This window comes from Salvelinus sp. IW2-2015, linkage group LG22, assembly GCF_002910315.2.
Source record: "Salvelinus sp. IW2-2015 linkage group LG22, ASM291031v2, whole genome shotgun sequence".
Taxonomy (NCBI): domain Eukaryota; kingdom Metazoa; phylum Chordata; class Actinopteri; order Salmoniformes; family Salmonidae; genus Salvelinus; species Salvelinus sp. IW2-2015.
In genome coordinates, this window is record NC_036862.1 from 8,866,412 (window position 1) to 8,893,296 (window position 26,885).

The window sequence follows — 26,885 nt, forward strand, 5'->3', positions numbered from 1 at the left end:
TCCCAGGCATAAAACAGCCCTGACAAAGATAATGAAGCTAGCTTTGATTGCTCAGGTTAATATCGAGAGATGGGGGAAGGGGTGTTTGGGTGATGATGATTGTAGTTGGAGTCTAAGATAATCAGTTACATTAAAGGTTTGATAATGACCCTTCTCTCTAACCAGTGGTTACAGCTCTTCAGTTCCTCTAGCTACCCCTAATCCACCCCCACGGGGGCTATCTACACCATGCATGGGATTGTGGCAATCATGAGATTAGAAGTTCTTCCTCTCTAATTTCCTAATTTAGTCCAATGTCAGTCACATGTCACATCAAAAGGGAACTGGGATATCTCTAAGCTTAGACTTAGGCCTGGGTCTTAGGTTTCTAAAGCTGCAAAAACGTTATCTCCATAGTGTGCCAGGCTGAGGCCCTCCCTATCTAACCTGAGTGTACAAAACATTAGGAACACCTTATTTGCACTCCTTTTGCCCTCAGAACAGCCTCAATTCAACGGGGCTTGGACTACAAGGTGTCGAAAGCGTTCCATAGGGATGCTGAACCATGTTGACTCCAATGCTTCCCACTCCTGAGTGTCACAGCGGTCTAAGGCACTGCATCTCAGTGCTAGAGGTGTCACTACAGACCCTGGTTCGATTCCAGGCTGTATCACAACCGGCTGTGATTGGGAGTGCCATAGGGCGGCGCACAATTGGCTCAATGTTGTCTGGGTTAGGATTTAGCCGGGGTAGGCCGTCATTGTAAATAAGAATTTGTTCTTAACTGACTTTCCTAGTTATTAAATAAAGGTTACAAAAAAACATTAATAAAAAAATTAAAAAAATTGAAAAACATTATAAGTTGACTGGATGTCCTTTGGGTGGTGGACCGTTCTTAATACACACGGGAAACTGTTGAATGTGAAAAACCCAGCAGCATTGCAGTTCTGACACACTCAAACCGGTGCGCCTGGCATCTACTACCATACCCCGTTCAATGGCACTTAAATGTTTTGTCTTGCCCATTCAACCTCTGAATGGCACACATACACAATCCATGTCTCAATTGTCTCAAGGCTTAAAAATCCTTCTTTAACCGGTCTCCTCCCCTTCCTCTACATTGATTGAAGTGGATTTTAACAAGTGACATCAATAAGGGATCATAGCTTTCATCTGGAGTCACCTGGTCATTCTGTCATGGAAAGAGCAGGTGTTCCTACTGTTTTATACACTCAGTGTATTTGGACTTTTCTACAATACCTCAAATGTTTACTCACACTTTTAGCCAGTGTCGAAGTATCTGAACAAGACCTAGAGGGAAACTATGAGAGCCCATGTGATTGAGGGCTGGGTTGAGACGGTCTCTGACTGTTCCGCAACGTGAATGTCCCCATGCTGAATAGTTTCATGGGCATTTATCCTATATTCAATTATCCCCCTGCAAGATGTATTTATCATTGTAATTTCTCTGGTACCTAGGCGTTAATTTACATCCCAGTTTCACGTTAAAGAAAAAAACGACTCAAAATGAATTTAGTCCACTGTTCATACAGTCCCAATATGTTTTGCATGTCAGCAATCAAGTTTTCAAGATGTAGAATTTTCAAGAAGCGAAGTGTCACTTGCCACATCATCATGACGCTAAGTTTTGCATCATGCAAAATGCAATATATCGACTCCGCCAAAAACATACACTAGGCTAAAACAAAGACGGGTGATTCATTCACTTTACATGTCAGTCATCTTCTTACTCAAGTATTTCAGATTACTGTCTCACTTGTCATTACTGGTGAAACAGAACCTTTATCAAGCATGAAAAATTATACAATCAGAAACTGTCCTTTGCCACAATTACTTTGCATATCTGTACCATTGCTGCCATCTAGTGGCTTTTTGAATACCCTTCACCTCTGCACATTTGCAAATTGTAGGCTGTGGCGGTCACCCCTCTATTTCCATGTCTATGCGCTGGTCCTACACATATCTGATTGGCTGTGCTGTTCTTATATTTTAAAACTCCTATCCCATTGGCTCAAAGTTTTTAAGGCGAACTTTAAACCGACTTTACCATTTTCTAATGGGGTAGGCTACGAATAATGCAATAACTAATAGTGGAGTCTGAAGAGTCGAGTTTATTTTCTATTTGAAAAGTCAATGATCTATCCTATTAACTGCATTTGCAAAAATAGGCAAAACTAAGACATGTGCTCAAATTGTATATGATTGTTTTGTTTTGGCTCACCTATTGCATAAAATGTTTTATATTTCTTAGTTTCTAAATTGTATTTTTCTTTGAACAATTTCCTGGTAATTCCGTTGCTCTTGGATTATTTATAGGGTCGATTTGTAACGCAGAAGAGACCTCTAAAGATGTCAAGCAGGAGATATAACTTTTTCCTTCTTGGGGTGACATGTCTTGTATTTCTTACATTTTCGAAATCTTCTGGGACACTAGTGAGGCGTTCAGCCCATAAAGGGCACGAGATGCAGCGGCTGCAGAGGCGAACGGCGGGCAGGTACCACCACGCGACCGTGAATTATCAAGTTTATCACACTCAGTGGAGAATGACTACGACTTCAAAACCCAAATTAAAACAGAAACAGTACCATTTTAATGGAAAGAAGTACTGGAAATACGCAACTAATGTGACACTTCAGTTAAATGGGTGAGTAGCCAGTGATAAATGTAGCTTACAACTCCGGAACCCGACAGTCAAAAGCAGGTGTTTTACAATAGCCCACATAACGTAGCCTATAGTATAGAGAATCAGACCATGTTTCAGTGTCCTTTTGTCGTTTGATAGTTTCATAAACACACAGACGGTACACATTTGGTGGTTTATTATTTTGTCTAATGGCTTGTCAATTATTGTCATCTGGAAAGTCAGGCTACTAGAAAATAATGACTTGTGCTTTGACGTACATTTCTTTCTGATGGGTAGCCTACTTCAAGTTATCTGTTTCAATTATCCATCAAAATGGTAGACCACAATCCAATGTCATTCCATCCTAGAAATGTACACAGGTATGTATGTTTGCACAAGTCCCTCTTGGATTGTGAGAAATAATTATATTTGACATAAGATTTGTCGATGTAAAATATATGTGACTTGACTGCACCTTTGATTAAAGTGCATGACAACAAGTGATAAATGGACCCAAAGTCAAATCACACCGGACTGGGAAATGGCACTTCATGCACAGCAAAGTTCATGGAGTTTGCCACTTTCTGAACTATGGCCAGATTAGAGACTCAACACATCATCCGGTGAAGTATTCCCCTGACCTGCAGAGGAAATGTTGATCCTTAAAGCTAGGGTAGGAATTTTGATTATCCCATTGCATTAGTACATTACAGTACTTCTGGTAATACCATGAGCGTAACACAGTATACAAGCTCTCTAAGCAATTAATAGGATTAATCATTACTTCCCCTTTTCCAGACTGCCTTATTTGGGTTATTTGGATGCCTCAACTCATGTTTTCATTCAGTGAAAAAACATTTCACTAATTGAGGTAAATTAGTTGTGTGTACTAGTATCACCAACAGGCCATTTCTCTTTGGGTGCCATGACAGTCCCACTCTGCTCTATTTAGCCCCAATGCACAGAAGGAGCCTGAATGAATGTCCAAAATAAACACTCGTTGTTCCGCTCAGGGGGCTCTGGGGTGAGGGTGCAGGCTTTGCCCGAGGGGGTAAATGGGAGAACTTTCACAGTCACTGGAGGGTGGACGAGGGGAGTTTGCGTTCAGGTTAGTCACGCTAGCTGGCCACAGAGTGGCGGTTCAGCAGTTCAACCCAGGCTTAGGGGATTGAACGGAGCGACAGACCTTCCCCAGAAACTGGCATCGCTTCAAAGCCTCTTTGATGAGGATCTTTAGCACCCCACGTCATTTAAGAGGGTAAAATATATTATTGATCTTCTCACGGGGGTGAAGTGGAGGGAAGTGGGACAAATCCCTGAACTCTGCTAGAACAAGAGCATGAATTGACTTGGCGGAGCTGCAGTGAGCCCATAGTGTGTGACTGTAACTAAGGCTCTCTTTGTGTGAGCCTTTTTTATTCACAGCCACAGAGCTCCTCTGAAACATTGCGGTATTATGAGGTGCTTGTACTGTACGGCAGGCTATAGGCCCTAACGCAACACATGCCGCAATGCAGAAGCTCCTCTTGGAGTCTCTCGTGTTCCAGAACATGGGTCCTGTTCTAGATCAGAGAGACCCTAGAACTAAAGAATCAGCATTCAGTCTGAGCCTTTTAGAATAAGTCCTCAAAGATGAGAGGATAGAAAGCCCAAGTCTAAGAGTCAGGCACTTCAGAATCGGTGCTCAGTCACCAGAAGAAAAGGTTGAAGATAGAAAGATGGATAGCCTATGGCAGTGGATGGGAGCAGTGTGAGTATGCAGGCTCTTAATGGGGTGGCTCCTCCACCCAGACGACAGGTCCCACTTAGTTCTGTAAACACAGGGACTGGGGATTATTCTACTGTATTAGAGCAGTGTCAGCACCGCGTTAAGACTCGACTAGAGACAAAAAACATCCAGTAATTTTCCATTCCACAACCACCGCTGCTGACAACTCCCTATTTGGGGTGAAAGCAACCCCTCCACCTTGTCTCAGTGGTTTCTGCATTCAGCTGTCAGATCGGGAGGGAGGAGGAGGCGCTGACCGCACCGAATGAACGGCACTCATCCCATCGCCAGCTGACCCCTTCCCCTGTGCCTACTCATATAGGACCTCCGTCATGTGACCCATGCCCTCTCTGTTGAATGAGGCCATGTGCAAATGTTGACACATCCACTAGCTGGTATCTAAAACCCGTCTTCATAGTTGGAGGAGCTCGGGTGGTGTTCAGTTCTCAAGACCTGCACTGAAGGGAACTGTCAGTCAGAGAGAACAATGCTATGCCTGTCACAGTCCTGTTTAGGTTCGGGTTTGGTTAGGAAGTTTGCACATCTTTTGTTGAGATCGATTGGATGTTGCTGGACAATTAAAAAATCCTTTACAAAATGTCTTCATGATTGTGTCCAAACGGAAAGATCCGCAATTTAGCGTCGATATAGTTGTAATTCCGGCGGATCAATGGTCTGACAGTCTGTTTTGGCAGTGACATCTGCTGAATTAGCCTCCACCTTGGCCTGGGGTCAAAGGTCATTCAGTCTCCAGACAGGCTCACCGCTGGGTTTGAATAGGGGCCCTGCCTCTGCTACTTTGCAGACCCCCAGTCAGACCCTTTTGGAAGAGGCTCCTGGCCCACTATTTGCAAACACACAATAAAGCCAGAAAACTGTAACTAATTAGCAAATCCCACATAAGGGGAGCTCGGTGGCGCGGGTCACGCTGAGCTGTCACTTTGAAGAGGGCGTCGTCACCGTGACTTGTGTTGGCGTGCTAATTGCCTCTTCCCCCAGAAGCCCCCTGGATAAACAGGCGGGTGCCCCAGAAACGAGACTCTGCAGAGGACCCTTAATCCGGTTTTGTTTACCCAATCTGTGGAGCAGAGGGGGCAAGCGGCTGGCCCAGAGACAGACAGATACGGCCAGACCAGTGTGGGAACACAATATCTGTCATGCATTGTGCACAGGATGGACAGAGGCCCTTCTCACCCCGGGCAACCACACCATGGCCCCTCATTCATATTCATAGCTCCCCTTTTAAACAAACTGAATCTATTACGTCCAAAGGCAAGTGTAAAGACAAGGAGGTATTAACTGTTTCACACTGAAGCAACAGTACATTTCTGGGGGCCCCAAGTAGTTTTTTATGAATATCCAGGAAGTTGTGAAAATAGGACCGTGTTTAGATCCTTTTGTGATCAAATTTAGTGATTTATTTTGTATTCATGACCTTGAATTGTGTTATAAAGCAGTCGTGTCTGTGATTTTTGTGTGTGGGGTTCCTGTCTTTAAGCTTAACCTTCACTTATGACAGCCTAAACTATGTACTGTGATAACTGCTGCCAGGGGCGGACTTGCCATTGGGATTTCGTGCAAATGCCAGAAGGGCTGGTCTATTTTTAGCTTTGTGGGCCTGTCTAACTTGGATTTTTTTGCACAAAATGATGGTTATCTGGCTAATAATGTTGGCCTCGAGGAACAAATGGGCTGTTGTGCCGGCCTCGAGGGAAAAAATGGTCCGGTGTGTTAGAAATGCCAGGGCCGATATCTGGTCACAATCCGCACCTGACTGCTGCAGTGATCTGATCCTATAAACTCTGATATCTTTAATATGATGTCTGTCTGTCTGTCTGTCTGTCTCCCTTGCTCTCTGCAGGACTAACGTATGTGGAAACAGGTGCTGCCACGGATGGACCGTTTCACCCAAGACTCAGAAATGCACTAAACGTAAGTTTCTCATGTCCACTGACCTTTCTCCAAGCATAGCAGGATTGCCAGCCCTTTCATAACGTGTAATGTTGTTCCACATTGTTGGGGAAATATTATATAAAGATCTCGTCATACTACGGTAATCATGGAATATCATGCATAAATCTTTTTTTTGCAAGGAGCCGCCTTATACAGTAGGGATGGCTCTCCTTATATCACCACGACAACCAGAGTTGTCTTGCCCATAGGGGACACAAGGGCACGTGCCCCCTCAGATTTGTCCTGTTAACAAAATATATATAATAACTCTAATACTACTAACCACCAACAATTTTATGAAGTTGGGTTAAGCTAGCCCAGATAGGTTCCCAACCTCATAACTAGCTACCAAGAAGCCATTTCAGGCTATCAATCAAGTTAGAGTAGCTAGCTTGTCTATAACTAACTTAGCTGGCATGCCTGCTGGCAAGGTTGGTAGACCCAGATTTTAGCAGAGAAGTATACTAGTTTCTTTAAAAACAAAAACACCAGTCAGGAGGATACAGACAGCTCAAGAGGTATGCTTAGGTATGCAGAAAAAATACATATTTGTTTTTACATAGAACGTAATGATTATGGCTCTAGATTTCAGGAAAAAACTGTTTCAGGCCTAGTCCCCCTCTGGACCACCCCCCAGCCATCTTCACATACTTTATGCCCCCTCAGATTGTTGGAGTACATGACACCCCTGATCACAAAAGTCTCTATCATGGTACTTGTGATTGATCTATTCCCAGTACTGTACTGTATATAGATGGCAAGCTGTCAATAGTTGGTTTAATAAGGAGTGAGCGAGCATCAATCAGGCTCTATAGGACAATGGAATGTTCTCTCCACCCAGCTGGAAGTTGTAATGTCACATCCAACATCAGCAGAACCCAGTCCAACCTGTGTTTCCTCCCATTTCACTCAGTCAGACATCTGGAGCATGTATGATTTCATTGTATCATCATTTTCTGATTATGATGGGGGTGTGGATGGCAAATGTGAATTCCGGTCAAGACCTACACAGTTTACAGATATACTATCTGTCACGTTCCTGACCTGTTTTCTGTTGTTTTGTATGTGTGTGATGGTCAGGGCGTGAGTTTTGGGTGGGCAGTCTATGTTTGCTGTTTCTATGTTGGTTTTGGGTTGCCTGGTATGGCTCTTAATTAGAGGCAGGTGTTTTGCGTTTTCCTCTAATTGAGAGTCATATTAAGGTAGGTTGTTCTCACTGTTTGTTTGTGGGTGATTGTCTCCTGTGTCTTTCGTGTCTGTGTATGTGCACCACACGGGACTGTCTTGGCTGTTCGTTCGTTTGATGTAGTCTGTTCCTGTTCGTGAGTTCTGCGTGTAGTTATGTAAGTTCCATGTTCAGGTCTTGTCTACGTCGTGTTTGTTATTTTGTAATTTCCAAGTGTTTTCGTATTTCGTCTTCGTGTTTCAATAAATATCATTTATGTCTAATTACCTCGCTGCGTATTGGTCCACCGATCCTTCTCTCCTCTCCTCGTCCGAGGAAGAGGAGGAAGACGACAGCCGTAACAGAATCACCCCACAAACCCAGATCAAGCAGCGGGTTAATGGACAGCAAACGACGCGCACGAAGCAGGATTTATGGTCTTGGGAGCAAGTATTCAACGGAGAAGGACCCTGGCTAAGGTGGGAGAGAATCGCCGCTCTCGGGAGGAGAAGGAGGCAGCCACAGCCCAGGAGCGCTGGTATGAGGAGGCAGCGCGGCGACGCGGTTGGGAGCCCGAGAGTCAGACCAAAAATTTCTTGGGGGGGGGGCACACGAGGAGTGTGGCAAAGCCGGGTAGGATACCTGAGCCAACTCCCGTGCTTACCGTGGAGTGAGAGAGCGTCGTACTGGTCAGACACCGTGTTATGCGGTAAAGCGCACGGTGTCCCCAGTACGCGTGCTTAGCCCAGTGCGGGCTATTCCACCTTGCCCGCACTGGGAGGGCTAGGTTGGGCATCGAGCCAGATGTCATGAAGCCGCCCAACATATCTGGTCTCCAGTACGTCTCCTCGGGCCGGCATACATGGCACCAGCCTTACGAATGGTGTCCCCGGTTCGCCAGCATAGCCCAGTGCGGGCTATTCCACCTCGCCGCACTGGCAGGGCTACGGGCACCATTCAACCTGGTAAGGTTGGGCAGGCTCGGTGCTCAAAGCACGTGTCCTCCTTCACGGTCCGGTATACCCGGTGCCACCTCCAAGTACCAGTCCACCGGTGGCAGCCCCCCGCACCAGGCTGTCTCTCCGGGTTCTCTCTCCAGCTGCTCCCACCTGTCCAGCGCTGTCAGAGCTTTCCTCCTCTCCAGCGCAGCCAGTGCCTATACCACGCACCAGGCCTACTGTGCGCCTCAGCAGGGCAGAGTCGGCCGTCTGCCCAACGCCTTCTGCACTGCCTGTCTGCCCAGCGCCGTCTGAGCCATCTGTCTGCCCAGCGCCGTCTGAGCCCGTCTGCCCAGCGGCGCTGAACTGCCCGTCTGCCCAGCGGCGCCTGAACTGCCCGTCTGCCCAGCGGCGCCTGAACTGCCCGTCTGCCCAACGGTGCCTGAACTGCCCGTCTGCCATGAGCCTGCAAAGCTGCCCGTCTGCCATGAGCCTGCAAAGCCGCCCGTCTGCCAAGAGCCTACAGAGCCTTCCGCCAGACGGATCAGCCAGGCCTTCCGCCAGACCGGATCAGCCAGAGCCTTCCGCCAGACCGGATCAGCCAGAGCCTTCCGCCAGACCGGATCAGCCAGACTTCGCCAGACCGAGCAGCCAGAGCCTTCCGCCAGACCGGATCAGCCAGAGCCTTCCGCCAGACCGGATCAGCCAGAGCCTTCCGCCAGACCGGATCAGCCAGAGCCTTCCGCCAGACCGGATCAGCCAGAGCCGTCCAGCCAGGACCAGCCAGAGCCGTCCAGCCAGGACCTGCCAGAGCCGTCCAGCCAGGACCTGCCAGAGCCGTCCAGCCAGGACCTGCCAGAGCCGTCCAGCCAGGACCTGCCAGAGCCGTCCAGCCAGGACCTGCCAGAGCCGTTCAGCCAGGACCTGCCAGAGTCCCTCAGCCAGGACTCTGCCAGAGTCCCTCAGCCGGACCTGCCAGAATTCCTCAGCCAGGACCTGCCAGAGTCCCTCAGCCAGGACCTGCCAGAGTCCTCAGCCAGGACCTGCCAGAGTCCCTCAGCCAGGACTGCCAGAGTCCCTCAGCCAGGACCTGCCAGAGTCCCTCAGCCAGGACCTGCCAGAGTCCCTCAGCCTGGAGCTGCCGTCCCTCAGCCCGTGCTGCCCCTTATTCCGGTGCTGCCCTTATCCCGGTGCTGCCCCTTATCCCGGTGCTGGCCCTTATCCCGGTGCTGCCCTTCATTTAGGTGGTTTAGTTGAGGGTGGTCATTGGGAGGGGGATACAGAAGCGGGGAGTGACTATGGTGGTGTGGGGACAGCGTCCGGAGCCTGAGCCACCACCGTGGTCAGATGCCCACCCAGACCTCCCCTGGACTTTGTGCTGGTGCGCCCGGCGTTCGCACCTTGAGGGGGGTTCTGTCACGTTCCTGACCTGTTTTCTGTTGTTTTGTATGTGTGTGATGGTCAGGGCGTGAGTTTTGGGTGGGCAGTCTATGTTTGCTGTTTCTATGTTGGTTTTGGGTTGCCTGGTATGGCTCTTAATTAGAGGCAGGTGTTTTGCGTTTTCCTCTAATTGAGAGTCATATTAAGGTAGGTTGTTCTCACTGTTTGTTTGTGGGTGATTGTCTCCTGTGTCTTTCGTGTCTATGTATGTGCACCACACGGGACTGTCTTGGCTGTTGTTCGTTTGATGTAGTCTGTTCTGTTCGTGAGTTCTGCGTGTAGTTATGTAAGTTCCATGTTCAGGTCTGTCTACGTCGTGTTTGTTATTTTGTAATTTCCAAGTGTTTTCGTATTTCGTCTTCGTGTTTCAATAAATATCATTTATGTCTAATTACCTCGCTGCGTATTGTTTGGTCCACCGATCCTTCTCTCCTCTCCTCGTCCGAGGAAGAGGAGGAAGACGACAGCCGTAACACTATCTTAATTTGACCTTTTTAAACCTCGACCACACTACAATTTGCATTTCCTGCTGCGCAGGAAAATTCTCTGCAACAACAGATTGATTAAATTACGATAGGACACCTTCAGACTTGCAGTGTGTAGCAAAAAGCGTCCGGTATCGATATGTTATGAAAGTGAATATGTCATGTGTTGATAGTGTTGAGCACCTCTGGTCTTGAAGAGTCTGTCTTAGGCTGCGTTTACACAGGCATCCCAATTCTGACCTTTTTTCACTAATTGGTCTTTTGACCGATCAGATAAGCTCTGAAAAAGATATGATGTGAAAAGATCAATTAGTGGGAAAAAGATCAGAATTGGGCTGACTGTGCAAACACAGCCATAGTGGTCTGTGATGATGGCCTAACTTAGACTTGACCCTGGACCAGCAGGCCTTTTGCTAAACCCTTGACAGGCCTGGGCCCATATTCTTAAAGCGTCTCAGAGTAGAAGTGATAATCTAGGATCAGACCCCCCCCCGCCCATATAATCATATTAATTATGATCTGAAAGGCATACCTGATTCTAGATCAGCAATGTAACTCTGAGGCACTTTATGAATGCGGGATCTACTTTGTCTACACACCATGCTGTACACAGATAAGAGGTCAGGACCTTTGAAGAAAGGAAGAGCTCCTATTCATATCTGTCTCCCAACACATCTCTGTGGTGTAATCATTATAATCCACACCTCCATAAACCTTGTTTACAGGGATTGGACACCTTTACTTGATCCAACCCCTTGACCCAGATGATTTAAAGGGGCAGTGTCATGTCAAAACAACCTGGCTCAGCATTCCTGCATAGCACGGCTCTGCACATTGTCAGGAAGCACAAACTCACTGTGAAACTCACACTCACACATTCATGCATGCACGCACAGAGGCACACACGCAGGCATGCACACACACGAATATACACCCATACTTCCTTTCCCCCTCTAAGGTTTATTGATAAAATATAAAAGCCACACTGAAAAGGAAACTCTGAAGTGGAAGCAGATTTAGGCCTAGATTCAATCAGATCAAGCGTTAACCGGCAATAGCCGACACCCACAAAGCCGATGTTTTGGTGTTGGCGGTGGAACTGCGTTGGAGCTGTCGAATCGGTGAGCAGCTGCTCTTCTGATCTTTGTCATGAAACCACACCTGTCCCTCTCGTGTTAGAAGTTCAGAATGAGAAAGTGTAGGCTATATCGAAATATCACCCTCAAATTGAAAATCATTAAACAAAATAATGAGGATTTCTATAATCCTAATCGAGGTGTAGATTACATCTCACATTCCAGTGTTCACATTTGTAAGCAGTGCTGCATGGGATTTCTCTTCGTTTTTTTTCAATTGCTAACATGTATTGGTCAAAACTGAAGTCACATTGTCAAAACTCTTCACATAGTCAGAAAAACAGAAGTGTATGTGGACCAAACTGTGAATCATTTCTCATTGCTTTCACACAAAATGCATTCAATGACCACTTTCTCCAAAATCCATGAACTCTGTTCTCATTCATACTCCACCACCTGCAAAACTATATATTTGCAGCACGTTTYCAAATGCTAACGCACTGTTTCCAAAACTGTTAAAAACACATTCAAAACAGAATGATGGCAAATGTCGTGCATTTCTGCAGTAACCAGATTGAAACATATAGAACATTTCAGCAGAATATTTAATCATTCCAAACACAGCTGATTGCAATTTCAGCTGAAAGCCGACCCAAGTGTCCTGTTTTTAGTCTCGTTACCAAACAGACAAAAGAGGACGGCTTCGGAATGATTTAGTTTGGAAACATGGATCAAGGAAGACCGGTTGGTGGGGAAAGAAGAGTGGCAGGGTTGGATTAGACATTCCAGAAGATACTTTCCAAGATGCATCGTCAGAAAGACATACGATGTGATGTTGATGAGAACTTGTGGCCAAATGGAGGAGGGAGAACTAGAACCCTCACAGTACTGTACAGTATGAGTGATTATACTATACATGTTGATGAGAACTAGAACCCTCACAGTACTCTACAGTATGAGTGATTATACTATACATGTTGATGAGAACTAGAACCCTCACAGTACTCTACAGTATGAGTGATTTTATAACTACACATGTTGATGAGAACTAGAACCCTCACAGTACTCTACAGTATTAGTGATTATACTACACACATGTTGATGAGAACTAGAACCCTCACAGTACTCTAGTATTAGTGATTATACTACACATGTTGATGAGAACTAGAAACACCTCACAGTACTGTACAGTATGAGTGATTATACTATACATGTTGATGAGAACTAGAACCCTCACAGTACTCTACAGTATTAGTGATTATACTATACATGTTGTTGATGTTTTTGTTGTTGTAATTATTATTGCAGCCCTGGAATTTCAGGAATTTGTTTTTTGTTTCAACTTTTTATTTAAAAAAAAGTAATTTACTTACTACATGCAAAGATATATTGCAGCAAATTGCTGCATTTTTTAATTAATTCTTGTTACATATATTTTAGTACAGTCAATAAAGTGAAAAGGTGTTATTCTTATTCTATATTGAAATACTGATTTATGTGAAAAATCATTCAAAGAGAAAAGTTCATCATTTGTGTAATGCTCCCTGTTAGTGTTTTTTAGGTCAGTGTGTTATGAGTGACAATGTACACTTTCTGAGTGAGAATTGTCGCCAGTGTTATGGTCGAATGAGCTTAATTTGAGACATGTATGAGGTGTTTTGGTGGTCTGAGTGAGTTTTGGAGGTGAGATGAACTGTTTGGCCAAGATGCATGTTGGTAATGCAGACAGTGTGAAGAGTTTTGAAAAAGTGGCTTCAGTATTGACCGATGCTTGTTAGCAATTGAAAAAAAATTGTGCTGCGACTCAGTGCAGCCAATGACAATGTCCGCATTATGTATAATGCCGCTCGTGCATTTGGCAGCCCTTACGCAGTTCCACGTCCAGCACCACCAAAACAGCCGCTATGCGGATGTCGGATAAAGCCAATCTGATTGAATAGAGCCTTTCGTTAGATTCAGTCCACTGTGCACTTTGAGTCTCACTTCTGTTTGGTCACATTGCGCTAGCCTTCGTGCGAAATAGCCATGGATAAAAAGGGTTTCCGTGCACAACCCCTGAAACAATGTCAGTAAGCGGTGCCCATCGCTGTTGATATTCATGGAGGCAGCCAGGAGATTTGTGGTAAGCTGCTGGGTTTGAGATATGCTGTTGTTGTCTGTGGCCAATGGGCCATTACTGGAGCCCTCCAGGGGGTTCGACCCGGGCACAATGACGCCCAGCCAGGGATGATGGGAGAAACCAAGAGCCTGGGACCGGGGGTGGGGGCCTGCATCGTGTATGCATGAATACCCCCTCCCTGTATCCAGGACCATGGCTCTCTCCCTCCTGTCCTCTTTTCATTCCTTAGTTCATTTCAGGGGAGTGAAATCTTGACCGTTCCACCATTGGCTGTTTTTCTTGTTAAGTTGCAATGCACATTAAGCTGTTTGTCCTACTGAGTTTTTATTGAGATAGTAAAATGTGCCGCACAAAGTGGTCGAAGCAGTTATCCTCTTACGGTTGAGTTTCTGCTCTAGCATCTTAGCCCTCTCAACCACAGTCCACTGTTTTGGTTTTATGAACCTTCTCCTCCTCTCTCTCCCCCTACTTGAAGCAAGATGCCTTCCACGTTGCCACAACAGAGCCGTGTGCAGGCAGCCCAACATCTGTGAATGCCGAACGGGCTTCTACGGGGCCCGCTGTGAGTTTGCAAGCATGACCTACGGCCTCGTAGGCCTACCCTGGGCCTTCCTGCGCCCCACCAGCCCCATGGTCAGCACCACCACCACCCTTTCACCAACCACCACCCTCTCACCAACCACCGTCATCCCCACCACCACCCCAGTGCCCACTGAGACCACAGCTGCATGGAGGACAGAGGGGACACCAGTCAGCACTGTGCGCTGGAAACCTCTTACGTGAGTTTTTGACTTCTGTTTACTGTGCACTGCCTTGATTTACTGCATCACCAGCTTGTGCCATTTAGTCCCTTCTCTACTCCTCCATTTCCTCTTCCTCCTCTCAGTTTGCTGGCTTTGATGTGCCAGTCTCCAGTCAGAGGCCTGGGTTAGCCCAGCATGTGGGCCACAGGTGCAGAGTCAGTGTCTGTAGCGCTTAGTTTGGTCCAGCTGATGCAGTGCAGGTGTTGGGGTCAGGGCACCTTGCCAAATGGTAGAAAGGGTTGGCTCAGTGCCAGCCTAGGGGTAAAGATAGAGTACAGTATAAAATAGAAGTTGGCAAAAAGATGAAGACTTATTGTTTTGTGCTCTAGACCAGATCATATTTTATTTAACATCAATATTTAATTTGACAGCTAACTGAACCTTTAGTAAACTCATTTTAAAAACTTCATCCAGTGGTGACAATATTTTGCGGCCTCAACTGATAGAGGTAACCCTTAAGTTTGTGGAATGTGAAAGAAAGCTTCTATTAAAATTGACTGTGGAGTGAAGTTACCTAGGATAGTCAGCAGGTGGAACTGTTCTCCAAATAAACTCTACTGTAAATAATAGTGGATCTAATACTGTACTGCAAATGGAGCCAGTGTGTGTATGTGCGTGCGTTCTTGTTCATAGTAAAGAGATGTGGTTTTTACAAGGGGTCCAAGGATTTTATTTTCAAAACCGTTAATTATGCAGACAATGGTCAGAGTGAGTCATGTAAAGGGACCAAACAGCCCTTGAAGTCATGCAAGAGGATTGCCTGTGAAAATAATACATATTTATGCTCTGAAATGAAAAAGAAAGCTTTTAGTCTCCGTAAGTCTTTTGCCAAAATGTGAAAGTTGTTGGCGGATGACTGCTGTTGGAAACTTTAATGTTCATCATTCATATAATAGTTCAAGGGTTCTTCACCTTTTTCAGCCTGGGACCCAAATAAGACATTCTGTTTTCCTGGGACCATGCTCATAAAAATATGCCCCCTTTGGGTAGTCTAAGAAAGTCTGCAATAGTTAATGTTATTCTCTTCAAGTCGTCTTGTAGCGTTGTTGAAATTGGTTAAAAATACAAAAATGTCCATGTTATTTAATGTATACCATACTGCAATATTAGTTATTTAATGTATACACCATACTGCCTCGTGTAGTGATTCAGCATATCCTGCAAGACATGTAGTGCTAGGGGGAACTTTATAGCATTAGCACTTACTGTACTGAAGCCAGTCACTTACAGTCTAGCTGTTTCCTATAGTTGAGGAACATTTCCCCTAGCTGCGTACAGGCTACGTCTCCAATGAGGACTAATGAAGAAAACAGAGTTTCCCTTTACAACCCCCAGCAGCCACTGCTACTCATTCACAAAAGCAGCAAAAACACTGTCTGCAAAAGAGATATCCACTGGAGGCCTGAGGCGTCCAGCTCTGTGGGAATTTGGACCGAATCACCGTAATCGTTTCTGTTGATAGTGAAATTGTATGTTGTTGCAGTGGCCTCAACATATAAATTTTTTTAAACAACATTTTTATATGAAGTCTGTTGACATTTACAACATAATAAATGTCTTTGTGACTACTACTTGATTTTGTGTCTTCTATTGTTGTGGTAAACCAAAGCTAGAGCATCACCGCCCTATGTCACATGCATCACTACAAACAAAGCAATCTTTCAAAAGATTTAAGGGAGCGTTGTTTGATTTGAACATTGTGTCTGTGTACAATAAAACCATGTCTTCTAGAGAGGAAAAAAACACACAGTGGAGAAGTTAAGTCCAGGAGTGATTTAATGAGTCTTGGAAAGGACAGAGAGTTTTCTCTCGTCTTTGGCTCTGCTCCTCGTCTCATTCCTGAGTTCACATTTCACTAACCCTGCTTCCTCATCCATGTAAACAGTTTGATCTCTGCAGGCTTCAACACCACAGTATGTTGGATTTAAACGAATCACTTCTCTATGGTTGTGTCCCAAATGGCACCCTATTCCCTGTGTAGCGCACTACCTTTGACCACAGCCCTATGGCCCCTGGTCAAAAGTAGTGCACTACATAGGGAGCCATTTTGGGACGCAGACCATGTGGAGGAATTAGTACACTGCTTTGACTCAAACCATGGAATGGGAGCACGTTTGTGTTTACTGTGAACCAAAGTAGTCTAATAATGTACAGTATGTATGCATTACTATGGCCATTCTATAGGATCACATGTACTCTGCTAGACTGTGCTGCTGTAGGTCAGATTGATGGAATAGGTACAACCACTGTCCATTGACCATCTATCTCTGCTCTGTTTGCTGTTCAGTCTAAGTCAAGTTAAATGCCTCAGACCACCAGGCCGGCTCCCTGTCATCACACACGGACACGCACACACTCGTCTAGGTTTAGTCTGGTCCCGAGACAGTTAGACATAAGCCCTATTTCTTCTTAGAGTATGACCCCAGTGCCTCTGCATAGTTTGACTTCTCCTTATCTCTATTCCCTTGTCTCTTAATGATTCTGCCCAGCAACAACACCCTTGGATCAGGTTATTAGATTGAATTTTAGCGACGTGTCCAAATAGTTTCATAATGTTTTTAAGTAAACAAATTCACTGTCCAAAGCTTTTAAACCTCTTATGGTGGCACGTTGCTCCAACTTGGTTTCAAGTTACTCTGAGTTGATTTAGGCACGTTTTTGGAACACTCTTAAAGGGGTCCTACTCCAACTATTCTCATTGTTTTTCACTCAACGATGCTAAATGCTAAACTGTAACTAAGTAAATATCTTGGGTCACTGATTCACCAGGTCCATGGTACTCAACAGGTATCCATAAGAAGGTAAATGCATCATGTAGTGTAGGTGAATACTCCTAACAGGCCCATGCAGTGCTGTGCTAGTCTCAGAATTCCACAGAATGATATAGGCATCTGAAATAATGCCGAACCGCGAGCCGTCAAAAAAAAAAAAAATGCTGTAACCTGGGGACGGCATTGCACAAGACATGAGTGGTGTGTTAAGTAAACAGTGATCGCATCAAAACATAGGGATTTGGTGGATATCCTTATTAAGTAAACATGGGAGGAGAATGTATTAACTTGGTATGGTGGAGCCTGTAACAGACTGAGGTCTGTCACCCCAATTATGATTTCCCAGGCTTGAATGAACTGGCCTACCATTTGTTTGGTTTTCATTCACCACACTCCTCACTGTAATGAAGAACACTGGCTTTATCCCTACTCCCACTATGCACCTCCGCTGCAGCTGTTTGATGTTGGATGTTTGTTTCAAGATCTGTTTCCCCCCACACAAGTTATGGTCGGTCAAGTGCAGGTCAGGGCTACATGTTCAGCTGGGGAATATCGAAATGATGCTATCACCAAAACATTTCCTACTTCAACGTTCAAGTGTCTCTACTACGAGAGATTCTTACATGGCTGACCAAACTGGCTCCTTTCGTGCACAGTTGATTTTGTCTATCTTCACCAGAGAGGTTCATGACACGCAGGTTAAAATACCAAAACCAACTGTGAACGAACTATATTAATTTGGGGACAGGTCAAAACACACATGAAACATTCAAATTCCATTTTAGCGCAATGGCTACGCAGACGCCCGCAAGCAGTTTGAAGGAAATAATTGAATAAGATGTATGTGTAAATTGATTTTGCAACACTCCCACATGCAACGCAAGTGGTTTGTTCAGCATGTTAGTGATTCACTTAGTTTTTTATTTGTATTTCCACAAGGGACATGTATAATCTATTGGTTCACTGGAGTTTGTCAAACTAATTTGGGTACTAGGATTAAATCAAGGCTTCAGTGCTGTTATTAATTTTACGGGAAAAAAATGGTTTTTCAAGGGTCAGCACTTGAGATGGTAGAGAGTAGTCTTGGGCCGTATACCATATATTGTATACCGGGGTATTTGGAAATAGCCACGGGATGGTTTTCCCATCCTGTGACTTTTTTTTCTTTTTGAAGTTTTTCAATGAATTGTCATATTTGTATCTACTTTTTAAGTAAATACCTGCAGTCAACTTGTGCAATACGTTAGGAGGTAAAGCAGATTGTGTTCTTCATTTCACCTGTCACATTATTTTACATTGAGGCTGACCGTAGTTCCCCAGAACAGTTGAGCCAGCTGTCTATCTGGTTTAACTTGCTAGTTAGCTAAGTAAGTGGCTGAATTAATAAGGAGACGGGGCATCATATAGTGTTAGCTTTCTGCCGTGTTTGAGAAGTCAAAGCTCTTTGGATGAGTTATCTGTACAGCTGCCATGGCTATTTTGATTTCCTAGATTTCCTTCCTTTTTTTTTCTCCTCTCCTTCTCGTCCCCCATCTTCTCTGAGCAGAGCAGGCAGGTCGTTGCCCTACTGTCACGTTGTGTAATGATAGAAGACAGGCGCAGGAATACAAAAATAGGGGCTTTTATTTCACTACCCAAAATAGCGTACATCATAAAAATGACGGGGACGAATCCCAAAACAAACGTGTGCGTGTGTATATACAGTTGAAGACGGAAGTTACACCTTAGCCAAATACATTTAAACTCAGTTTTTTTACAATTCCTGACATTTAATCCTAGTAAAAATGCTCTGTCTTAGGTCAGTTAGGATCACCACTTTCTTTTAAGAGTGTGAACTGTCAGAATAACAGTAGAGAGAATGATTTATTTCAGCTTTTATTTATTTCATTACATTCCCAGTGAGTCAGAAGTTTCCATACACTCAGTTAGTATTTGGTAGCATTGCCTTTAAATTGTTTAACTTAGGTCAAATGTTTCCGGGTAGCCTTCCACAAGCTTCCCACAATACGTTGGGTGAATTTTGGCCCACTCCTCCTGACAGAGCTGGTGTAACTGAGTCAGGTTTGTAGGCCTTCTTGCTCGCACACGCTTCTTCAGTTCTGCCCACAAATGTTCTATAGGATTGAGGTCAGGGCTTTGTGATGGCCACTCCAATACCTTGACTTTGTTGTCCTTAAGCCATTTTACCACAACTTTGGAAGTATGCTTGGGGTCATTGTCCATTTGGAAGACCCATTTGCGACCAAGCTTTAACTTCCTGACTGATGTCTTGAGATGTTGCTTCAATATATCCACATCATTTTGCTTCTCATGATGCCATCTATCTTGTGAAGTGCACCTGTCCCTCCTGCAGCAAAGCACCCCCACATCATGATGCTGCCACCCCCGTTCTTCACGGTTGGGACGGTGTTCTTCGGCTTACAAGTCTCCCCCTTTTTCCTCAACATAACGATGGTTATTATGGCCAAACAGTTCTATTTTTTTTTTCATCAGACCAGAGAACATTTTCCCAAAAAGTACGATCTTTGTCCCCATGTGCAGTTGCAAACCGTAGTCTGGCTTTTTTATGGTGGTTTTGGAGCAGTGGCTTTTTCCATAATGAGTGGCCTTTCAGGTTATGTCAGTATAGGACTTGTTTTACTGTGGATATAGATACTTTTGTACCTGTTTCCTCCAGCATCTTCACAAGGTCCTTTGCTGTTGTTCTGGGATTGATTTGCACTTTTCGCACCAAAGTACATACATCTCTAGGTCTCCTTCCTGAGCGGTATGACTGCTGCGTGGTCCCATGGTGTTTATACTTGCGTACTATTATTTGTACAGATGAACGTGGTACATTCAGCTATTTGAAAATTGCTCCCAAGGATGAACCAGACTTGTGGATGTCTAAAAAAAATAAAAAAAAATAATAATCTGAAGTCTTGGCTGATTTCTTTTGATTTTCCCATGTCAAGCAAAGAGGCACTGAGTTTGAAGGTAGGCCTTGAAATACATCCACAGGTACACCTCCAATTGACTCAAATTATGTCAATTAGCCTACCAGAAGCTTCTAAAGCCATGACATAATTTTCTGGAATTTTCCAAAGCTGTTTAAAGGCACAGTCAACGTAGTGTATGTAAACTTCTGACCCACTGGAATTGTGATACAGTGAAATAATCTCTGTAAACATTTGTTGGAAAAATGACTTGTGTCATGCACAAAGTAGATGTCCTAACCGACTTGCCAAAACTATAGTTTGATAACAAGAAATTTGTGGAGTGGTTGAAAAACTAGTTTTAATGACTCCAACCTAGGTGTATGTTAACTTCTGACTTCAACTGTATATACACATACTAATCAGGGTAAATAGGAACCAGATGTGTGTAATGAGACATGACAGTCTGGGGTTGGTGGTAATGAATCCAGTTCAGTGACGCTTAGAAGGCCGGTGACGTAGACCTCCGAAGCTGGTGAACGGAATGAGCAGCAGTCCTGGGGGAATCCATGACACCTACCGACTCCATACTCCACACAGACGCAGTTTGTACACATGCTGCTCCAGTGTTGTTCCTTCAGACAAGCATTCATCAAAACCTTGTTCATTAGCACAATGTCTCTCGTTCACATTTGCTTATAAATTACCAAACTCACCAAAAATGACATTTGGTAGCTACTTTCTATATTCAGTACCAGTCGAACGTTTGGACAAACCTACTTATTCCAGAGTTTTTCTTTATTTTTACTTTTTTCTACAATGTGTATTAATAGTGACGACATCAAAACTATGAAATAACACATGGAATCATGTAGTAACCAAAAAAGTGTTAAACAAATCAAAATGTATTTTATATTTGAGATTCTTCAAAGTAGCAGCTTTGCCTTGACAGCTTTGCACACTCTTGGCATTCTCTCAACCAGCTTCATGAGGTAGTCACATGGAATGCATTTCAATTAACAGGTGTGTCTTGTTAAAAGTTAATTTGTGTAATTTCTATCTTTCCTTAATGCGTTTGAACCAATCAGTTGTGTTGTGACATGGTAGGGGTGGTATACAGAAGATAGCCCTATTTGGTTAAAGACCTAGTCCATATTATGGCAAGAACAGCTCAAATAAGCAAAGAGAAATGACAGTCCACCATGACTTTAAGACATGAAGGTGAGTCAATCTGGAACATTTCAAGAACTTTGAAAGTTTCTTCAAGTGCAGTCGCAAAAACCATCAAGCGCTATGATGAAACTGGCTCTCATGAGGACCGCCACAGGAAAGGAAGACCCAGAATTACCTCTGCTGCAGAGGATAAGTTCATTAGAGTTACTACCAGTCTCTGTAATTTAAGCCCAAATAAATGCTTCACAGAGTTCAAGTAACACATCTCAACATCAACTGTTCAGAGGAGACTGCGTGAATCAGACCTTGCTTGGGCCAAGAAACACGAGCAATGGACATTAGGCCGGTGGAAATATGTCCTTTGGTCTGCTGAGTCCTCTGTGAGACACAGAGTAGGTGAACGGATGATCTCCGCATGTGTAGTTCCCACCGGAAGCATGGAGGTGTGATGGTGGGAGGGTGATTTGCTGGTGACACTGTCAGTGATTTATTTAGAATTCAAGACACACTTAACCAGCATGGCTACCACGGCGTTCTGCAGCGATATGCCGATCACAGGACAATGACCCAACACACCTCCAGGCTGTGTAAGGGCTATTTGATGGAGAGTGATGGAGTGCTGCTTCAGATGACCTGGCCTCCACAATCACCCAACCTCAACCCAATTGAGATGGTTTGGGATGAGTTGTACCGCAGAGTAAGGGAAAAGCAGCCAACAAGTGCTCAGCATATTTTGGAACTCTTTCAAGACTGTTGGAAAAGCATTCCAGGAGAAGCTGGTTGAGAGAATGCCAAGAGTGTGCAAAGCTGTCATCAAGGCAAAGGGTGGCTGCTTTGAAGAATCTCATGTATAAAATATATTTTGATTTGGTTTATCACTTTTTAGGTTACTAAACTCAGCAAAAAAGAAACATCCCTTTTTCAGGACCTTGTCTTTCAAAGATAATTTGTAAAAATCAAATTAACTTCACAGATCTTCCATTTCTGTTAGTCACATGTCTGTGGAACTTGTTCAGTTTGTCTCAGTTGTTCATACAAATATTTACACATGTTAAGTTTGCTGAAAATAAATGCAGTTGACAGTGAGAGGACGTTTCTTTTTTTGCTGAGTTTACATGATTCCTTTGTGTTATTTCATAGTTGTGATGTCTTGACTATTGTCCTACAATGTATAACCACTTTGTGTACTAAACCGGTAATACCGAAAATCCCGGGATGTCAGTCCTCGGCCTAGTCAGTGTGTCTGCCCCATCAAGCTGATAAACTGAAGTAGGCCCAGTCTGCTGACTGTCTGTTCTGTCTCCTGTCCAGTCTGAAGGAGGCCCAGTCTGTTGACTGTCTGTTTTGTCTCCTGTCCAGTCTGAAGGAGGCCCAGTCTGTTGACTGTCTGTTTTGTCTCCTGTNCAGTCTGAAGGAGGCCCAGTCTGTTGACTGTCTGTTTTGTCTCCTGTCCAGTCTGAAGGAGGCCCAGTCTGTTGACTGTCTGTTTTGTCTCCTGTTCAGTCTGCAGGAGGCTCAGTCAGTGCTGCTAAAGCAGGCATTGGCCCGTGGGGGCCGAGGCGACAAGATGACCTCCATCCTGATGAAACACATCGAGACAGAGCGGAAGAAGCTTCAGTCAGCCTCACCGTCAGACCTACAGGACACCCGGACCACCAGTGTCAAGAGCTTCCACACCCAGAAGGGCCAGTACACCATCCACGTGAGCCCACCTGCAGGTGAGTACAGACAGGCTCTTCACTTAGACCCCCAGCCTCTCTTACTTTGACCACACTATGTGCTGATAATGTAGGTTGTTGTGATGAGTAATATGATAATGGTCAAGGCAGCAAATGATCAGATATCATATTGTGTCAGGCTCCTGCTTGTTGTGATTAACAGGGTGTTGATATGGAATGCTTTGCTCCCAGTGGTCTGGTGGTGACAAAGTAATGCGTTTTAGAATGGATATCGTGTTGGTACACCTATGAACATAGCATGGAATTTTCCATGAAAACTTACCACATCATGAACAAAACGCCCTGATGTTATTTGAATGATTTAGCCCATTTCCTAGTTGTTTACACTTAGGGAATGGGATAAGGTTATCGGTGAGTAGATGCGAGTTTCAGAGCAGTACGGACCCTGATAACCCATTGTGACCAATCCCTGCCCATGTTTTCCTTGGCCCACTGGCATAGGTACAGTAATGGCCCAGATGATAAACAATGTTTAACTAATGGGATCCCCCAAATCTCCTGCCCCTATGACCTCATGGCATGTTGAAATGGCTTTCTGTGGTGGTGGATGGGAACCAACCTAATCTAAAGGGTGAAACTGGCATATTATTCACGAGGGCGGACACAATCTCCCACAACGTCTGTGGCACCAGTGACCTATGAGATGTTCCAGTCCCTTTAGCTCAGATTTTAACTCCATAGTACCGGAATCTAACAGGAGAAAATTACCTGTTTGCAACTGGCATTAGTTTGCCTGCCATAATATGTAGAACCATGCTTTAGTTTATGTACTGAATGTACTTCAAGTTGTCTGGTGTGATATTCATTTTTAGATGCGACACTAAGCTCTGACAACTTTACACTACTGATTTGTAGGGTAGTGTAATGGTCACTCAGTGCTATTCAAGACATGATCTCATAGCAAAATAGCACATTAGTTGCACTTACCCAACACCACAAGCAAGAGCACTATATTTCTCTCAGCAACCTGGTTTGCTTTTAACAGTGTAAGGCCCATTCTAAGTATTGTACAGTTGTGTCTATATACCACTACTGTGCCCTACTCTTTTAATATCCAATAGGTGACCGTCACTCGAACAGAGCATGTTGTCTCGCATGGAAAGAGAGAGTATGACTCTATAATGCTTGATTTTCCCCTCAAAACCCAATTTAAATGTCTGCTATAAAGCTTTAATCCAAGTTTCCAAGTCAGAGGAGTAAGGGTCAGGTTTGACATTTTTTCCTATTTTCCAGAAGTGAGACAATGCCTTGAACATTTGGAGTAATCTGTCATTCCACAAGAGCTGAGGGTCCTGTTTTGTTGTGTCCCCTGACCTCTTTAAGTACCCAGGCACTTTGAGGTTTTTTTCCTGCAAATGTTTGTGTAAGAGGTCCTTCTCTAAATTCCTCCATCGGTTTAATAGCGTTAGTACTTTCCCCCCCTCGTCTCTTGAGTGGCAAGCAGGAGCATTGTGTATGAATAAAGCCATTGTAAGCACAAGAGAAATAATTCATTCCCCCTCCCTTTGCAATCCCCTATAGGCTAAGATTTGACCCGGCCATTGACCAATGAAGTGATCTTCTTTTAAATTGTATTTTTACCTTTATTTAACTAGGCAAGTCAGTTAAGAACAAATTCTTATTTGCAATGACCCGTTTTGTCCTCCCTGTCATTTCAGTTTTCGCACCTGTCAATCACACTTGGTAATCTCACTAAAGAAACTTAATTTTAAAACAGACAAAGAATTAGCACACCCCATTTAAGGGCCAAAGTCTGCTATGTAATGTGGACAGTTATTTCCAATCGTTCAATCTCTTCATAATGTTGATCTGCTGTTTCGCCTTGAACCTGATTAAAACAAGTCTGGAGAAAAACCCTGCAAACATAAAGGCCCTCCAGGACCAACTTTAAAGGCCATTGCCAAAGGCCACCATCTCTCACACAGACGTATACACACTCAACCTAAAAATAAAGAAATTTAATAATTTATCTGAGCAAACCAGAAACCTTTCAATATATAAATTCAAACAATACTTTAAAAGCATTTAAATATAATACATAGGAAAGTTGTGCTGGACTATGGTAGATGAAGAATCAATCTATCTTTTTAGACTGTTAGAGTATTTTCCATGTTCAATATGTCAGTGTATTATTTGTCTGTAACAGTGTGTGTGAAAATGTGATTGTATTTTAATGTTTAAGGACTCTTGGAAGGTTAGTCCAAATGAGGACTAAAATAAATCCAAATCAAATCAAACCTCCATAAAGATAAACCACCACACACACACACACACACACACACACACACACCACACACACACACACACACACACACACACACACACACACACACACACACACACACAGAGTATAACACTTCAGTTCCATTCTTGATACTTTACAGAGCCACTAGACCAGGGGTGTCAAAGTCAAATGGACGGAGGCCAAATAAAAAATTTAGCTACAAGCCGAGGGCCGGACTGTTCGAATGTTCATTGAAAAAATTTTAAAGACGCATATAGTCTAGTGAACCTAATTGAACCTACTGAACCTAACAAATATATTCCAATATGATCAGATAAATAAAGCAATATTTTCTTATGGCTCTGTCAGTAATCTTTAATTTTCAACAGACACAAAAAGACAAATTTCTTTATATAAAACACAGGTTTTCCAGCTACCTCTCGTGAACATATACTCCGACTCCCACCTTGTTTAAAACCCCCGGTTCTCAGTGTCCACCTTCCGTTTTCCATTTTTGATGGTATCTGAAAGTTAATTTTACTGTTGATGCTGACGACTGCTGTGCCAATAAATATTAAATGAAGCAGCCTACTGCTCGGTGCGTCACCGTTGCATTGTGGAAATGTAGTATTGGTGCGTGTAAAAGATCTGCGGGCTGCCGGCTTGCTGCGGCTGCGGGCCGGTTCTTAATAATAAATCAAGATCATCCCAGGGGCCGTAAAAAACCTTCTCGCGGGCCGGATGTGCCGCGGCCTTGACTCTGACATTATGCACTAGACTGATTGATAGTATTTTGGTAGCTGTTGCTTCATGCGTGGAGGCAAATCTGTTGTACATGGAGCAGAGCTTCCTGTTTTGAATTGGAATAATACTCCTATCTGTAGAAAATGTGGATGCGTTGTGTGTTGTGTGAGTAGGACAGGACTGGTCTTGACAACTGGCAGAGGGATTGAGTGCACTGAGACAGAGACTCAGGCTGCACTAAACGTCCTGCACGGTGAAATGTTGCGTTCGGATTCGTACAATTTACTGGCTATTTAACAGCTTTTTACTACAGTTCCAGACAAAAGTTTGGACACACCTATTCATTCAAGGTTTTCTTTATTTTACTATTTTATACATTTCAGAATAATATGAAGACATCAAAACTATGAAATAACACATATGGAATCAGAGTAGTACCAAAAAAAGTGTTAAACGAATCAAAATATATTGAGATTTGAGATTCTTCAAAGTAGCCACCCTTTGCCTTGATGACAGCTTTGCACACCTTGGCATCTCTCAAATCAACTTCATAAGATAGTCACCTGGAATGCATTTCAATTAACAGGTGTGTCTTGTTAAAAGATCATTTGGTAATTTCTTAACCTTAATGCATTTGAGCCAATCAGTTGTGTTGTGACAAGGTAGGGTTGGTATACAGAAGTAGCCTATTTGGTAAAAGACAGAGTCCATATTATGAAAGAACAGCTCAAATAAGCAAAGAGAAACAACAGTCCGTTATTACTTTTAAGACATGAAGGTCAGTCAATGCAGAACATTTTAAGAACTTTGAAAGTTTCTTCAAGTGCAGTCGCAAAAACCATCAATCGCTATGATGAAACTGGCTCTCATGAGGACCGCCACAGGAAAGGAAGACCCACAGTTAACTCTGCTCCAGAGGATAAGTTCATTAGAGTTACCAGCCTCAGA

The 26,885-nt window shown here is 44.0% G+C and overlaps 1 protein-coding gene across 1 annotated transcript in view; it reads left to right on the forward strand.

The window, feature by feature from the left end:
- Window positions 1–2,065: 2,065 nt before the first annotated feature.
- Window positions 2,066–26,885, forward strand: part of LOC139022775 (latent-transforming growth factor beta-binding protein 2-like) — a 44,507-nt gene continuing 19,687 nt past the window's right edge. Inside the window, exons 1-4 of the mRNA XM_070433956.1 lie at window positions 2,066–2,645; window positions 6,254–6,324; window positions 14,044–14,347; window positions 22,734–22,948. Coding sequence (XP_070290057.1) covers window positions 2,350–2,645; window positions 6,254–6,324; window positions 14,044–14,347; window positions 22,734–22,948 — 886 coding nt within the window. The 5' untranslated portion in view covers window positions 2,066–2,349. The remainder of the gene's footprint in view (window positions 2,646–6,253; window positions 6,325–14,043; window positions 14,348–22,733; window positions 22,949–26,885) is intronic.